This window comes from Otolemur garnettii, unplaced genomic scaffold (genome assembly GCF_000181295.1).
Source record: "Otolemur garnettii isolate 467f Iridium unplaced genomic scaffold, OtoGar3 scaffold00038, whole genome shotgun sequence".
Classification (NCBI taxonomy): Eukaryota; Metazoa; Chordata; class Mammalia; order Primates; family Galagidae; genus Otolemur; species Otolemur garnettii.
Window position 1 is genome coordinate 10,573,082 of NW_003852433.1, and position 16,506 is coordinate 10,589,587.

A 16,506-nucleotide genomic window follows, 5' to 3' on the forward strand; every position below is an offset into this window, starting at 1 on the left:
AACAGTTTTTTTCCCTTTCTGGCCATCAGTTTAATGCGAAAGCTGTATTTTGTTGTAATACACATATATGGCCACAAGAGGGCAGACGTATCCCACAATATTGCCCTACTATCGCCATCTGTGGATAATTAAAACCTTTATTTAAATAATAATAGTATATGTAAAAATATTGGATACCATTAAATGCTATATAAAGAAATCTTATATATGTATGTAGATATAGATGCATAAATAGAGAAGTTTGATAAATTTTAAGGTGTAGCCACATTGCTATGTCCAAGGAGACCACCATTCTGGAGGGAGGGAATGGTTGACGGAAGTGGGGAAGCACCTACCCACCACGTCCATCAGTAGCCGGAAATCCTTCCTCCTCTGTTCCTAGCCACTCTCTTCTGAGGCATCCTTTCCTCACTCCACGCTCTATCCCAGGGGTAACACTTTACCATTTTGCTTTGGGCAAAGCCACATCCCACGGGGCTGAAAACACGCATTCAGTTTTATTACTAGCACTGAACCACCCACAGATTTCCAGGCCCTTTCCCCTTAGGGTTTCTAAAGATGAGTATGAGCCCTCGGCTCTGTAGTGGGGGAAGAGAGGAAGCAGAGCGTGGAGAACAGCCATCAGCAGACTCACATGGTCCAGCTTGCTTGCTCTGAGTTCGTGTTGGGGTTTTGAACGAGCCACTACAGTCCAAACAGAGCAGGAGTCATTTTTTAAAAAATGGGGCCTTGCCTCCTAAGGAGGTCAGAAGCTGGAGGAAGAGACACGCCCAGTATTAACTCCCAGAACCATAGGAGTTCCTTAGTGCTCAGCATTTGTGCTACTTTGCCAAGTATACACACTTAGGGTCCCAGTTTTATAGGTGAGTAAAGTGAGGCTCCCAGAGGTTAAGTGACTCGTCCAAGGTTATCTAGCTAAATGGGTGCCAAACCTGAGATTCAAACCCAGGCTCTGTCTGACCCTAGATTTCATGTGCCCCCATATGCACCACTAGGGGGCAGTGTGTAGGCTCAGGTGTTGTTCCTGCCCTGTAGTTTACAATCCTCCTCTGTCCCTTCCCCTAGGAGATCTCCCCGGGCCAGCTGAGTCTGGAGGACCTCTTGGAGATGACGGATGAGCAGGTGTGTGAGACTGTGGAGAAATACGGAGCCAATCGGGAGGAGTGTGCGCGCCTCAACGCCTCCCTCTCCTGCCTCAGGAATGTCCACATGTCAGGTGAGCACGAGAGACATTCCCCAACACACCTGCCACTGTCCCTCCATATTCATGTGCCCGCCACTACAGGCCAGGACAATGCAGAGTCAACCTTGGATGGTGAGTCTGGCTCACAAGCAGGGGCAAGAAAGATGGACTTGGGATTTGGAGGCTGGAAGAAATGAGTGAGGGTCCAGATATGAAAACATTACCTGTTTATGGGAGACCTGTGTGGGAGACCAGGATCTTTTTACCTTAGACCCTCTGGGTGCTTTTGTATTCTGGGTCAATTCTTCTTCTTATTTTTTTACATAAATGATATGCATTCACTGTGACATAAATTAGAATGTATATTGAAAGGACAGAATAAATACCCTCAACTCCAGAATTTTTTTTTCCAGACAAATGGGTATGTGTGTTTTTTTAAAAAAACAATAGAATCAGAATTATCCATAGATATTATTTTGAAACTCCCCTCCCCCACTTAACACAATTATCTCTGTGACTTGTTTTTATCAGTTTGGTTCCCAATTATGTTGTCATCTCTCCTTTCCAATTAATTGCTTATTTGACAAATGAGCACTTGTTTACCTTTGTTGGCAGAACATCAGATGTTATCCTCTTGAGGATTCCTGCTTCTCTCTCTAGCCTCATGATTTTTCTACAAAATGTAGGGCTTTTTTCAGTCCAAGGTATCTGCTCTACAAACAGCAGCTGCAAGTCTTGTTGGCCAATAGCATGGTGGTTTCAATTCCCACCACCAGATGTCACTGTTGAACATTAGTGAGGTGGAGTCTGGTAGATGCTTAGTCACAGATGCTCTGCCTTGATTCAACATGCAACATTCAGAAATTATTTACTGAGTAACTATTATTTGCTAGCAGGGATGCAGCAGTGAACAAAACAAAACATATTTGAAACAGGTCATTGGCCCAGATCCCCTATGCATGCCCTTTTGTATTTTTCCCTGCTGGCAGATCCTGATCTGGGCCACAGTCAACATCAAAAGGGCCTATAAGTTGGGGGCTGTTCTGTGCATTAGAGGATGTTAGTGTAGCAGCATACCTGACCTCTAACCATAAGAAGCTTGTAAGGTCCCCTTACTCCAAGTCATGACAAACAGAAATGTCTCCACGTACTTCCAAATGTTCCCAGGGAGACCAAATCATGCCCAGTTGATTAGCTATACAGGTCATGTTATTCCTTACTTCTAATACAATGCTTACCTAACATTAGCATGGTGAAGAAGACCTCTCAGTCACTGTAAATACAAAATACGTTCCAAGGTGATTTCCTCTCTTTATCTACGGTGAGAGGCAGGTGGCAGTTTTCTCTGTTTAAAAAAAATTGCACCAAGTTATGATGTTATCTCATAAACATCTTCCTTTGTATTTTCTTCTTATTTTTAATACCCAAATCCTAATACCATTTATTTAACCAATCTCCTATTTTTTAAGTTGTATCCATATTTTTCCTATCAAAAGCTTTACCACAGTGTCAATTTTGGGTGCCACTGTGGCTATTTCTTTAGAGCAAGTTCATAAAAGTGGGGTCCTGTGGCAAGACATTTATATATTTTAAGGCTTCTGGTGAACGTTGCTGTATTGCTTTCCAGAATGCCCCTGGCGATGTCCACCTCTTCCCTTCCCTTCCCCTGCACCCACAGTGCATGACAGTGAGCATTTGAGGATAGGCTGGTTCTTAATTGCTTTTCAGAATTTACATCTTCTCATCAGAGTGGCTCTATTGAGTTTGGCAGAGTCCTTAAAAGCTGGACTCCTGTTCTACCTGAGAGGGAGATGTTTATGTCAGGCCTCCAGGGACAGAACAGTCATCCTTTGTGACACCCAGGGCTGGGTGACACCTTGAGAGGTCTTCTAATCTGGTGTTTTTCAAACTTTTTCTTTTTCTTTTCTTTTCTTTTCTTTTTTTTTTTAGGCAAAGTCTCACTATGTTGCTCTCGGTAGAGTGTCATGGCATCACAGCTCAGAGCAACCTCAAACTCTTGGGCTAAGCAATTCTCTTGCCTCAGCCTCCTAAGCAGCTGGGGACTACAGGTGCCCATCACAACGCTGGGCTATTTTTTTGTCGTTGTTGTAGTTGTCATTGCTGTTTAGCAGGCCTGGGCTGGGTTTGAACCCACCAGTCCCAGTGTATGTGGCCACCACCCTAACCACTGAGCCTGGGCACCACACCAAACTTTTTCAATCAATACGCACAGTACCAGACCCAGCATAGTGTTTCGTGGCTGTAATCCCAGTACTTTGGCAGGTAGAGATGGGAGGATCACTTGAAGCCAGGAGTTTGAGACCAGCATGGGCAACATAGTGAGACCCTATCTCTAAAAAATAATTAGCTGGGCACAGTGGTGCATACCTATAGTCACAGTTACTCAGGAGGCTGAGACAAGAGGATTCCTTGAGCACAGGAGTTGGAGGCTGGAGTGAACTACAATGACACCATTGTACTCCAGACTGGGCAACAGAGCAAAACCCTATCTCTAAAAAACCCTCCAAACCCAACAAACAAACAAACAAACAAACAAAAAACCCCACAGTAACAATTCTGATTCATATGCAGCCCCCACCTGTAGGTGCACGTACACAACAGAAGCACACGTTTCATGAAACAGTGCTTATTATACTATGTTATTCTCACTGTGCCTTCCTGTCTTATTCAATCTCACTTACCAAATGTTGGTGATGACCACCAGTTTCACACCTCAGTTATGGGCTGTGACCTATGCTGCAACCTACACTGATCCTGCTCATCCTCTGGTGTCCACAGGGGCCTGCTCTGACTTCCCAGCCAGCTGTTATGTCCTACCTCAGATGCCAGCCTTAGGGCTACTCAGATCTTGAAAACAATGGCCAAAGGCATCACTTTTGCCCAATTCCTGCAACACTTGGGGCTGAGGTCCGCTTAACTTGGGTTTTTTGGTAAGGAAGTTCTGTGTGTCCTTAGCATCAGACTTTGCCCCTGCTGTTCCTGTAGGGAACAAGGCCACTTAACATGTTTTAATTTTTGCCCTTTCGGGGGAGTAATTTGTTTTAGATGGCTGTTTCTCTCCTCTGCTAGACTGTAAGCTTTCAGAGGGCAGGACTTGTAACTGCTTGCTTCTGCCCCCTGTTTGATTCCCAGGGTGAAGGCCAGTATCTGGCACAAGGTAGGGGCTCAATGCACATTTTTGAATAAATGCATCTTCCCCCTCACCTGGCTGTGAAAACTCACCTGCGTCTTACAGTGCAAGAGTGTCTTTCTCATGGATTACAAAACTTCTTAGGATTTGGCTGCAGTTTGGAGGTCTGCTGTTCACATTTCCTCCTCAAACCCTAAATATCTGATAAATCCACGAATCAGAGTTTTCTAGATGAGGCTTGAATTCACACCTCGGTACTCATCCATCTGTCTAGACTTCTCTTTCCCTTTTGTCCTCCTGGTGAATTCTTGCTCCTCCCCAGGCCCACACCAAAATCTGGTGCTCGATGAGGGTGTTCCTGGGCCCTGCAAACTGAGTTGACCAATGGCCCTTGGCCACCAATATGCCAAGTACCTCCAGGGATCCATGAAGTCTACGCTGCTGGCCCCTGGGCATCTTCCTGGCCTCATCTTCCACTAGTCTCATCTCTGCTCGTTTTATTTCAGCCGCATGGTCTCCTTGATTTCCCTTTAATGTGACTGGGGTGCTCCTGCCTCGAGGATGCTGGCCTTTGTTGATTGAATGAATGAGTGCTTCTCTACCAACTGACTATATTTTATAGTGACTGTCATTGTCCTTGTCCCACTCCCTCACCTGAGTATGGCCTACCTACTGGCAGGCTCAGCATAAGCTGTTCCCAGTACCTTGTCCGGGTTATATTTGCTGCAGGATGGGCGTGATGTGCTAACTACTGATCTCCACCAGGGGGAACCAGAGAGCATCCTCAAATGATCCTTCTCTTCGTCAAAAATGATTCGTTCCTTGAAGCTTATAACCATCTTGGGAGCTGGATGGTTTCCTTTCACTGTAACTAAAAATGTTATTCCAGACTAAGGAATAAACTAATGTCTTTTCCACCAGACTCTTAACATCTTGAAAGTTGTATCAAATTCATCTTGGTACCCCTGGATCTCAACCCAGAATTAGAATTTCCTACAGTGATGAAATCAGATATTTTAAATTCTAGACTCGATACGTGTTTGGTAAATGGCTGAGGAATGTAAGTTGTGTTGAGAAGCTCATATGGGGACAAGGGGGCAAGGCTGCTTGTGTTATCTCTCTCTCTCTCTCATCCCTCTTTCTGTTTTCCTTTGAGGATGGGGGCAGCTTTATTTCAGAGATGTTAATGCTAATTTTAGTTTTCTCCTTGGGTTTTGGCAATATCTTTATTTCCTAGTGCCAAAGGAGTCCCAGAGATAGAAAATCTTAACTCAATTTTCTCTTCTCACAACTTATTAGATCAGTCTGAGCCTGAAGCCAAAGGATACTCATTCATTCACTCAACAAGCTCAGGGGATCCCCAAGGCAGGATATCTTCACTTTTCCTTATAATGTCGGCTGTGGCTTGAAACTGAAAAACATTTATTCACTCATTCAACAAAATTTACTGAATGCTTACTGTTTGCTAGTTACTGTTGTAATCTCTGGAAATGTCCACTTAGATGTGTATCCCTGTGAAGGAGAAAGACAGTAGGTTGTTACCACAATAAGCATATACATTTAGATAGTGTAGAATAAATGCTGTGGATAAAAATCAGCAGAGCAGGCTAAGGGAAGGGTTGGTAACGCACTCCAGGAATGAGGGGCAGGTGGTCATATTAAATACTGTGGGTGAGGGGCGGCGCCTGTGGCTCAAGGAGTAGGGCGCCAGCCCCATATGCCAGAGGTGGCAGATTCAAACCTGACCCTGCACCCCCCCAAAAAAAAGAATATTGTGGGTGAGGAATGCACCATCCTCTATCTTCTTTCTCCTTCTTATTTCTCAGTCATTTTCTGTGAGTCTGGAATCTAGAGTCAGGCTAACTTGGGTTCAAATTCTGGCTCTGCCACCGGTAATCTGTGTGATTATGGATAAGGCATTTCATGATTCTGGGATTAGTTTCCTAAGCAATGAGATGGGGTTGCTGAGCATCCGAACCCCATTGGTTATTGGGAGGATTGCATGAGATGAGGCAGGCAAATAACAGGGCCTCGCTTGAATTAGATACAGAATAACTCTTATTCTCACCATCACCGCCACCATTGCCACCCTCACCATCATAACCAGAGTCCTCTACTTTTCTCTAGCTCACTTTTTCCACCTTCTCTCACCCTACTCTTTTTTTTCTCTCTAGGGGTCCCCTGGGCTCTAACTTTTCTAATTCAATCCTATAATTCTGCTTCTCTTTGTTTCCCTTCCCTCTGAGCCACGGTCTCCTGAACTTTGCTGCTTCTTCATAACCTCGGGTGTTCTCTGGAGGTGGCCTCCCATCCCCATGGTAGCTCAAACATACAAACAAACAGACAAAACCTCAAACGTGTTTTCCATGGCTCACAGTCCCAGTTTCCCCCGGGGTCACGACAGAGCTCCTAAGGTCCTAGGGTGGAACTGATTTGGCAAAGGGAAGAGCACATTCTTATTTGCCCCCACCTCTCCCTCCAGACCAGGAGACAGCATGTTTTTCCAGGACCACCTTCTCCTGGGTCACAGTTGTCTTACCAGACAAGACTGGTAGCGACATGGCCCAGCTATTGCAGTACCGTTGCCATGACCTTCTTTCTCTTTTCTGCTGTTCTTTCTTTCCCTCTACTCTTTTTTCGGGGGGGGGGGGGCTTTTGATGTTTTTCAGCCTAATAATTTATGTTCCCTGAGTCAGTGTAATGGAAGATCTGTCTTGTTTCCCTCCCTTCCCTTCCTTCTTCTGTCTCTTCCATATATATTTATTAAGTACTCATTCTGCATCTGCCACTGTGCTGAGTTCCAGGGCACAGAAACTAACTCAGGGCTTCTGGGCTGTGCTGAGACCCAAAGGGGAAGAAGTTCTCTAGGTGACTGAGAGTGATGGGTGCACAGGGAAGTGCCTTGTCATAGGAGGGCTGGTGGAGCATCCTAAGCACAGAGAGACTAGTGTGGCTGCCCACTGGGGATGTTGGGGAAGGTAGTAGGAGCTGGGCTTAGACAGGTAGGCAGTGCCAGCCTTCTCCCAGCTTACACTGTAGGGTTTTTAATTTTATTTATAGTAGAGATGGGGTCTTGCTGTGTTGTCCAGACTGGTCTTGAACTCCTAACTTCAAGCCATCCTTTCATCTTAGCTTCCCAAATTGCTGGGATTATAGGCACCACCATGCTCAGTGTACTGCAGTGTCACCTGGATCTCTTGTCCAGTTTTCAAAGAAACTTCAGAGTAGGTGGGTGGCTTAGAACAGGTGAGAGATGCTGCAAAGGTCTCCCAGAGACTCCAGGCACCAGGCAGGGGAGCAGGCAGAGGTCAGGGTGCTGTTGGTGGACAGGTGCCCTGCACCCTAGCAGCCTCTCGAGGGCCTGCCTTGCTCCTCCTCTCCAGCTTCTCCTCCGAGCATCAAGGGAGAGAACTGGCAGCCAGGAGGAAAACAGGATGCGAGAAGTGCCTCCAAAATAGGGCAGCCTTAGATGCTCTCTGGCTTCTTCCCAGTCTGGCCTTTGAATGAAGCCCCTCAGAACCCCCGCCTTTCACCATATAGCCTTCCTTTGAGCAGGAACAAAGAGTAGGAATGGATCTTGATTGCCCTATTGTTCTACTTGCTTCTAACTTGGGGAAGGCTGGCAGAGGAAGAGACACCCCTCCCGAAGACTGCAGGGTCTTGTACTTCCCAGCATTGGTGCCTTTCCTTACCCTGTACCCTCTGCAGCTGTGTTCTCAGGAATCCCTCACACGTAGGTGTACCCATTAGGACTCTTGGTTGCAAGCAACAGAAACCTGGTACAAATGCGCTTCTGCCACAAATGGCTCATCCGTTTACTCAGTAAACACTGGCAGAACTTTCTCTGTGTCAGTCAGTGTGGGGCTTGGGCTACAGTGGTGGGTTAGACTGACCAGCTACCTGGTCTCATGGGCCTGTGTCTTGTACCTGAGCTGCCCACTAGGGCAGCCACTCGACTCATTAAAATTATTTTCTTTTTTTTTTTTTTTTTTGAGAAAGAGCCTCAAGCTGTCCCCCTGGGTAGAATGCCGTGGCATTACAGCTCACAGCAACCTCCAACTCCTGAGCTCAAGTGAGTCTCTTGCCTCCGCCTCCCAAGTAGCTGGGACCACAGGCGCCCGCCACAACGCCCGGCTATTTTTTGGTTGCAGCCGTCATTGTTGTTTGGCGGGTCCGGGCTGGGGATTCGAACCCGCCACCTTAGGTGTACGTGGCTGGCGCCTTAGCCGGTTGAGCTATAGGTGCTGAGCCCATTAAAATTATTTTCATTAAAATTAAATAAAATTTAAGATTTTGTTTTTCATTTTCAGTAGTCACATTTCAAGTGATCCATCACCGCCATATGTGGCCAGTAGCTCCTGTTGGAACAGCACAGTTCTAGAACATTCCCATCATCACAGAATATTCCACTGGACAGTGCTGCTCTAGAATATGTTTGAGGGAATGATAAAAAAAATAACAAAGGGTGGTGGGTTTTATACAGAGAATTAAAAATGGAGTGAGGTAAAGCTAACTGGTGGCCGGCTTTGACAAAGCAATCAGAGCCATCTAGTCAGAGTTCAACCAGAGAAATAGAAGCAGTAGGACAGACATACTATTAAGAGATTTAGTGCAAGGAATTAGCTTATGCAATGGTGAGGGATGGCTGAGGTAGTCCAGAATCTGTAGGGCAGGGTGTCTGGAAGAGCAGGCTGGAACTCTTGGGTGTGAGCTGAAGCTGCTGTCCATGGGTGGTGTTGGGGGTCAGGAGTCCCCAGACTCAGTTGACCTGGTTCGTTTACTCAGCTGAGCTAGAAAGTTCAACTGAGGCGCAGTGGTAATCAAAAGTACACATGAATGGGAGCTGAAAACAAAATGGAACCAGCTCAGGCAGTGTGGATAGAAACCAAAAGGTAACAAAGAGAGATTTTATTTAGGAAGAACAAAGAGAAAATTTAGAGCACGTCTAAAGAGAGTTGAAAGTGAGCCCCTGTCATGAAGGAGAGAAGGGGAGAGACAGAGATGCAGAGGTCTGCAGGAGTATAAATACTCTCCCCATGTGAAATTGGCTGCAGCTCTTTCATTGGCCACTGTGCACTTCCAGGCAGTATTGCCTTTTTCTGTTGGTCACTGATTGTCTCTTTCCATTGGTCATTGGTTACCTAGGTTACTTCACCACCTTCTTAGGGCCCTCCAGATTTCCTGGTTTAGCAGGCCAGCTTTTCCTTAACCCTAACTCCTTCATGTCCCTTGAAGCCCCTTTCTTTATGTCCCTTCTCAGGGGGGATTTGTTTTCCTTCAGGGAAACCTCAGTTCTTTTTAGGCATTTCAGTGGGCTGAATCAGCCTACTCAGATTATTGAGGCCGGTGACCTTACTTAAAGTCAGCTGACTGTAGACTTGACTTGCACCTACAAAAGACCTTCACAGAGAAACCTAGGTTAGTGTTTGATTCAATAACTCAGGACTATAGCTTAGCTACACTGACATAAAACTGACAGCAATCCTCTTTTTCTGAGGAGGTGACATTTAAGCTGAGACTTGAATGACAAGAAAGTAGAAGATTTGAGACATGACAAGATTAGGGGAAGAGCGTTTGGAGTAGAGAAAACAAATCATGCAAATCTCTGAAGCATTTTTAAGATGCAGTGAGACGGTCCCCATGGCTGAACCGTGCTGAATATTTTCATGACCTATTTCTGCCTAACAAAGCACTCCAAAACTCAGTGGCTTAAAACAACTGCTTTGTTCTCTCTCATGAGTCCCAGAGTTGGTGGGTCTCAGCTGGGAGGCTCTTCTGTTCCATGTGTTGTTACCTTGAGCTGCAGTCATCTGGGGCTTGACTGGGCTGGCACATCTAAGGTGGCACGTGTGCATGGATAGCAGTGGGCACTAGCTACTGGGGGGAAGTTCACCCAGGGTTGTCCGTGAAGACACCCATATGTGCTTTCCATGTGGCCTGAGCTTTTCTTATCAGTGAACATTTCAGGAGGAAGGAAATGGAAGCGGTTAGTATTAGAACAGTACAGAATCCCTCCTGCTAATGACTATCTCAGTGGGGGTGCCAACCAGGGAAGCAGAACTCCTGTAAGTATCATGGAAAACAGGAACTTATTAGAAGTTGGATCTTATACAACTGTAGAAGGAGTTGGGGGAATGTAAGTTCAAAGGGGGAAGCTGACAATTCAGACAAAGGTTTTGTCCTGCCCTGACATGGGGTAAACCAGGTTATGTTGTCAGTGACACTTGGCAGCCAGCATGCCCAGAAGTTAGGGGGCCCTGGGAAGTGGGATTGCTATAAATGCCTATAAAAGGTCATTAGCTCTATGTGGCTCCTGTCTCTGTGAGTTTGGTGTAAAGTGTCTGGCAGTGGACCTGAGGTCACTGTTGGTCATCAAGGGCTTATTGTCAGGAAGGAGTGGGGAGGGTACAGGATAAACATGCCACACTTCAGAGCATGATGACCATGTCACCTTTGCCTCCCAAATCCTGCACAACTTCACTTTTGGCCAACTCTAACCTGGAACCATACAGAGAAGGCGATTCTGGAAAGGTGGGTATCAGCTAACTGAGTGGACAATGGGCCATTCCACGTGAAAAGTCAGGGCCAAAGACATCAACAGGGTCCAGCTCCTGGGACCCCTCACAGCCATGGCAGGAAGCTTCTTCCACTTAGAATGGGAAGCTATCAGAGAGTTTTAGGACAGAAAAGGGATGGATCAAATTTCACTTAACTTGTTTTAGGTAAAACTAAATCTATCAGTCAATTTTCCTTCCTCCCACCCTCCATCATTGTAGGAATTGGCCTTAACATTTCCTACCCATTTAACTCTACCTTGCTTTGCTCATCTGTGAAATGGGGACGCTAATCCTTTCTTCCTTATGGAATCACTGGGAGGAAAAAAATGAGTTCATATAAACACTGTGTTAATATCAATGCTTGCCTGGCAAATTGGGCACTCAATCCATATTGAGCTCTGACTATTTTTATTGATTTTAAAGTCTGCTTCCCTCCTCCCTCTCTGGTTTCCAAGCTGAATTCAAAACAAAGCATCTTCCCACGGAGCCCAGGCTGCTCTCTGGGGTGGGGTGTTTTCCTGCCCTGTGTTTGTCTTCCCACGAAGCCCAGGCTGTTCTCTGGGGTGGGGTGTTTCCTGCCCTGTGTTTGACTTGCAGCAGAGCCCCTGGTGAGCTCATCTGCCCTTCTCCATCCTGCCCACTTTGGCTCTCCTGCAGGCCACCTTTGACCCCTCTCTCTTGCCCATTTGCTGCTTCATGAGGTCAGCAGCTGGCTTTTGTGGAAACGCCCAGTGAGAATAAAGAGAGCCTGGCTCCCTGGCTGTCACTTCTTTTTATTCTTGGCACCTGGGAAAAGCAGAAGAGTGGGGCACAGAATTGACCCTGAACTTGTACCACGTGCTTGGCAGGGACTGAAGCTCTTTGAAGATTGTGGGTTCCACATACACCAAACCAGATGAACTGAGTCAGAGCCAAACAAGCTGTTGCATCTTGGAATAAGACCCCAAGTCCCTTCCTCAGGCTCCTGAGTGGTTCCCTGTTTGCTCGTGTTCTCTGGCTCATCACACCAGCTACCCTGACTATCCATCTCTTCCTCACGGAGTCTGCCTCAGGGCCTTTGCATGGCTCATTCTTCCAGCCTAGTTGTGTTGCCCCCATCTTCCTCTGGCTGCTTCCTTGTCATTTTGGTCTCAGCTCAAATGCCACCTTTACAGAGAGCCCCACCTGGGTCCCAGCCACTGTCCGACCCATCCAGAATGATTTGGTTTACCTGTTTCCTTACCCCTTCCCACTAGAAGAGTGATTCTCCAAGCAGAATCCCCCAGAGGGTGCACCCGCAGAGCTCCTGTTTTAGCCAGTCTGGGGCAGTGCCCAGAAATTTGCATTTGTAACGAGATCCCAGGTGATGACATCTCTGCTTTGGGGACTGTACTTGGACAATTATTGCAGTCCACAGTCAGGCTCAGAGTTGAAGAGTTAAACAGCCACCGAGTCACTGAGTGAATGGGAGGGGTCTGTGACAACAGCAGCAGGAATTAATGCCTAGGTTCTTCCCAGGCCAAGTCCACTGGGTAATTGACACAAAGCGTCAACTCATTTAGTATTTTCAACAGCCTCGTGAAGTCTATAGGATAACTGTTCTTGTTTCCTGGTCAGAAAACTGAGGGTAAGAGAGACTGACCCAGAGGCAGGGTTTGAACCCAGGTCTGTCTGACTCCTGCTAAGCCACGCCCCCCCACCCCCCGCCCCCTCAGACCTGTGGGAATGGCTTTCCTTTATCTTGGGGGTCCCTGCGTTTCCATTTGCTCCGCTGGTGGAGGGCAGCTCTTTGGGGGTTTTCAGGGATGGAGCTAGCAGCCTACATGAGAATTGAGATAACAAGAAATGATTTAAAGGCTGCATGTGAACACCAAATAACATTATCACACTTTTGTAGAGGGACCTCCGTTTCGGGGAGCAGATGATGCAGATGATCTCATTTTACCTTACAACTAACTGTGTGAGTTCAGGGCCGACTAGGCTGGGTACCCATTCTGCAGGTGGGAAAACTCCTGGCAGATATGAGTCTCTCTCTGCCCTTCCCAGCTAGGGTCCTGAGAGAGGACGGGAGGCTTCCTGAAGTACTTGAATATGTTTGAAGTGTGCAGTGAGTGTGGGGGGAGAAGGCAGAAAGGTCAGAGAGGATGGAAACAATGTGATTATTTGGAACAAAATTATTTTTGCCTTCCCCTAAAACGTTCCGGTGTGACAGCAGCATTGCTGAAAACCAGGAGATGGTTCCAGTTTATTATAGACATGATTTTCCCTCAGGTGGCCTTTTGCTTTCTTTAATTATTTCCTTGATTATTGACTTACAGTCTTGTGTGAGAAGTACCCACGCTATTGTTTGGGGCGGGGGGGGAAGCACTATAGACCAGTGGTTCTCAACCTTCTAATGCTGCAACCCTTTAATACAGTTCCTCATGTTGTGGTGACCCCCAACCATAAAATTATTTTTGTTGCTACTTCCTAACTATAATTTTGCTACTGTTATGGATCGTAATGTAAATATCTGATATGCAGGATGTATTTAGGTGACCCTGTGAAAGGGTCATTCAACCCCCAAAGGGGTCACGACCCACAGGTTATGCAAACCATAATTTGCACCCACATTTGCATGTTGCTTGGTCTTTTTAAAACGGATGCATAGGGGGAAAAGGTCTAGAAGGAAATAAATACACTTGGATCTTTAGCATGGTTGTCCTCTGATTCGGGGCGATTGTTATTTGTCTTTTGCTGGTTCGCATTTTCTCTCATTCTGGGCAACACGAATAAGTAGTTGTGCGTCTTAATCGAGAAAGTCTGAAGGAAAATAATCCTCCTTGAGCTCAGTCTGTTTATTTTGGTCTGTGCTGTGGTGCTATAACTTCCTCCCGAGGATGCCTGGCAGGGCTAGATGCTCAGACCCCACACATTTCCATGGTTTCCTTATTGATGAAGCCCTTTCTCTGCGCCTGTTGAAAAGGGAAAACCTCCTGGGCTGCACCTTCCTGGAGTAAACCTTCTCATGTCTTAGACAACTCTGGATGGTGCCTCAAGGTGCGATTTATTACAAGTGGCACCACCGCTGGGGAGACGTCCTGGACTGCACCTCCTTCAATTCTGTGTCTCACTCACCAGGCAGTTATCTTGTAGGTGTTTTGAGATATAACTTTCCCATATCAGACCATAGATTTCTAGATAGTAGGAGACGCCTTTTAATAACAACAAAAATAATAACAATGAACATTAAAAATATACTTTATATCAGGTACTGTTCTAAGCTGATTTTGAGGGTTATTTTACTTTATCTTTAGATACCCTCATGAGGTGGGGACTATTGGATTCCCCAGTTTTCAGTAAGAGAACCAAGGCACAGAGAGGTGAAAATGTTATCCAAGGTCACATGGCCAGTAAATTGCAGGACATCAGCACTTAAGCTTGGGCTGATCCCAGACCGTACACTCTAAACGCAGTACTTCCTTTGTTTCCTGCAAACTACTTAGCACAGTAGCAAAAGTATTATTGAATGAATTAACAAATAAATGAACTGTGGTAACTTAATCATGGAAATTATGCCCTTGGAGGGGAAGGTTGAAGCATTTGTAATTTTCCCTAGGAGAAAGAAGTGAAACAAAAGAGGTTTCTATGTGTCAGTGATGGGAATGTGTGGGTGGTGATAATGAACAGATAATGAGAGATATTCTCTTTAAAAGAGGGGTCAACCAACTATAGCCCTCTGGCAAAATTTGGCCCTCCACCTGCTTCTATAAATAAAGTTTTATTGGAACACTGCCACACCTATTTGTTTATATACTGTCTATGGCTGATGTTTTTACAACATCAGACTTGTGCTGCCGTGTGGCAGAGACCATACCACCTACAAAGCCTGAAATATTTATAATTTGGCTCTTTAGAGAATAAGTTTGCTAACCCTTGTTGTCAGACACCACGTAAGTAATAATGAGCATTAGTTAAAACAAATACACACATGTTCTAAACCAGGAGAGTCTCGGTCTGATGTAAAGCAGGACTTCCTTAGGGAGAAGGGCAATACATTTATGAAGAGGTTGGAGAGGCATTTATTGACTATGCAAAATTCTATAGCAGTGGTGAATTAATATTTGCACAAATGATACAGCATTTATAAGGAGGCATCACATATGGAGCACTTTCTATACTAAGTGCTCAGGGAAAGACAAAAAGGGCAGGAAGTAGGGATGTGCACAGAGAGGGTAAGTAACTTGCCTAGGGTCACACAGCCAGTACCTAGTAGAGCCTTTGCTCAAATCCACATCAGTTTCACCCCCAACATGTGCTTTCATTATGCAGCGTCCTCCCTCTAACTTTCTCCCTGTTTCTCACCAGACTGTGGGTTCTTTGAGGGTGGGAACCGCATCTGATTATCTCTAGAGTGGCAGAGATGAGGCTGCCCTCTGGATAGTACTCTCTGAAACTCACTCCCTTTTAAGAGTCTGTCTTGGGATGCGTCTGTCATCTCCATGGGATTCTGAAATGTGGGAACTCACACTCCAAATCTCCCTACTGAGTTTATGCCTCAATTGAAAAAGAAAACCCTAAAGCCCCCCCCCCGCCCCCTCATACAGAGAACCCTTGCCTTGTGTTGGGAGAGTGGAGATGAGCCCCCACGTCAGCCCTGTCCTTGGGAGCAGAGCTCACTTGAGCTTCATCATCTGATCATTTTCTTTCTTTAGTGCTTTTGTTTTTCTCTTCTCTGTCTGGTACTTTGTGGAGGAGAAACGAGGCAGACAAGGTTTGTAATCCGATACTGGGATGCCCAGGGGACTGGGGCTGACATTGTTTTTCAAGCTCTGCCTTCTAAAGACCTTCTGCCTTCTTTAGCACGGAGAGCAGAAGAACCGAGTGACAAGAACTCTACTGTTGCTTTAGACCCCAGGCTCCGCGCTTGAAAAAGTTAGGGTCAAATAGCTGGTCGGCTGTAAACACTCAGATGCTTTTTCCTGCCATTATTTATTTTCTTCTACACCATCCAAGATGGTGCAATGCCACATTCGGCCACCAGGAGGCGCTGCCGGATAACCTTCCTTTAGCTGAGAAGTCAGAATTGACTCGAGCGCCGCGGAAAAGACGCGCGGAATGTGCAATCTGGAAGGAACCTGGGTCTGATCGCCTCAACTTTCAAATAAGGAAAAACTGAGTGTCAGAGAGGAGAAGGTCTTGACCTAGCTAAGGCAGGGAACTAAAGTGGGCTTAATTCTGTTTTACAGACAGAGCGTTCTGGGCAGGGGCTGATAGTTGGGAGGACTCGTTGGTCCCCTTCCCTGGCTGGCCTCGAGCGAGCTGCAGGGTGCTGACCTGAGCAGCCTGCTCTGACGCCGCCTTGCTGCCACTAACCTTCCTCCAGCGCTCATGTCATTGAAGCTCTTGCGTTGGTCTCCCTGCCACACTGCAAAAACCAATTATTTATAATAGGGGAAAATGAACTGAAGAGAAGGAACATTGAAACACAGGCTCGAAATAATAAGTAGCAGAGATGCAAAGGGAGCTCAGCAGAGGCAGGGGGAATCTGGGCAGTGGCTTCATTTTCTGGGGAGACATCTGGAAAGAGCTTGGGGCCAGATTGGGGCGCTCCAGCCACATAGGACCCTCCCTCAGACCCATGGCTCTGACCAGAT

At 46.3% G+C, this 16,506-nt stretch overlaps 1 protein-coding gene across 1 annotated transcript in view; it reads left to right on the top strand.

Moving 5' to 3' along the window:
* KSR2 (kinase suppressor of ras 2) overlaps window positions 1–16,506 on the top strand; it is a 424,985-nt gene that overhangs the window by 99,467 nt on the left and 309,012 nt on the right. Inside the window, exon 3 of the mRNA XM_003789934.1 lies at window positions 1,066–1,216. Coding sequence (XP_003789982.1) covers window positions 1,066–1,216 — 151 coding nt within the window. The remainder of the gene's footprint in view (window positions 1–1,065; window positions 1,217–16,506) is intronic.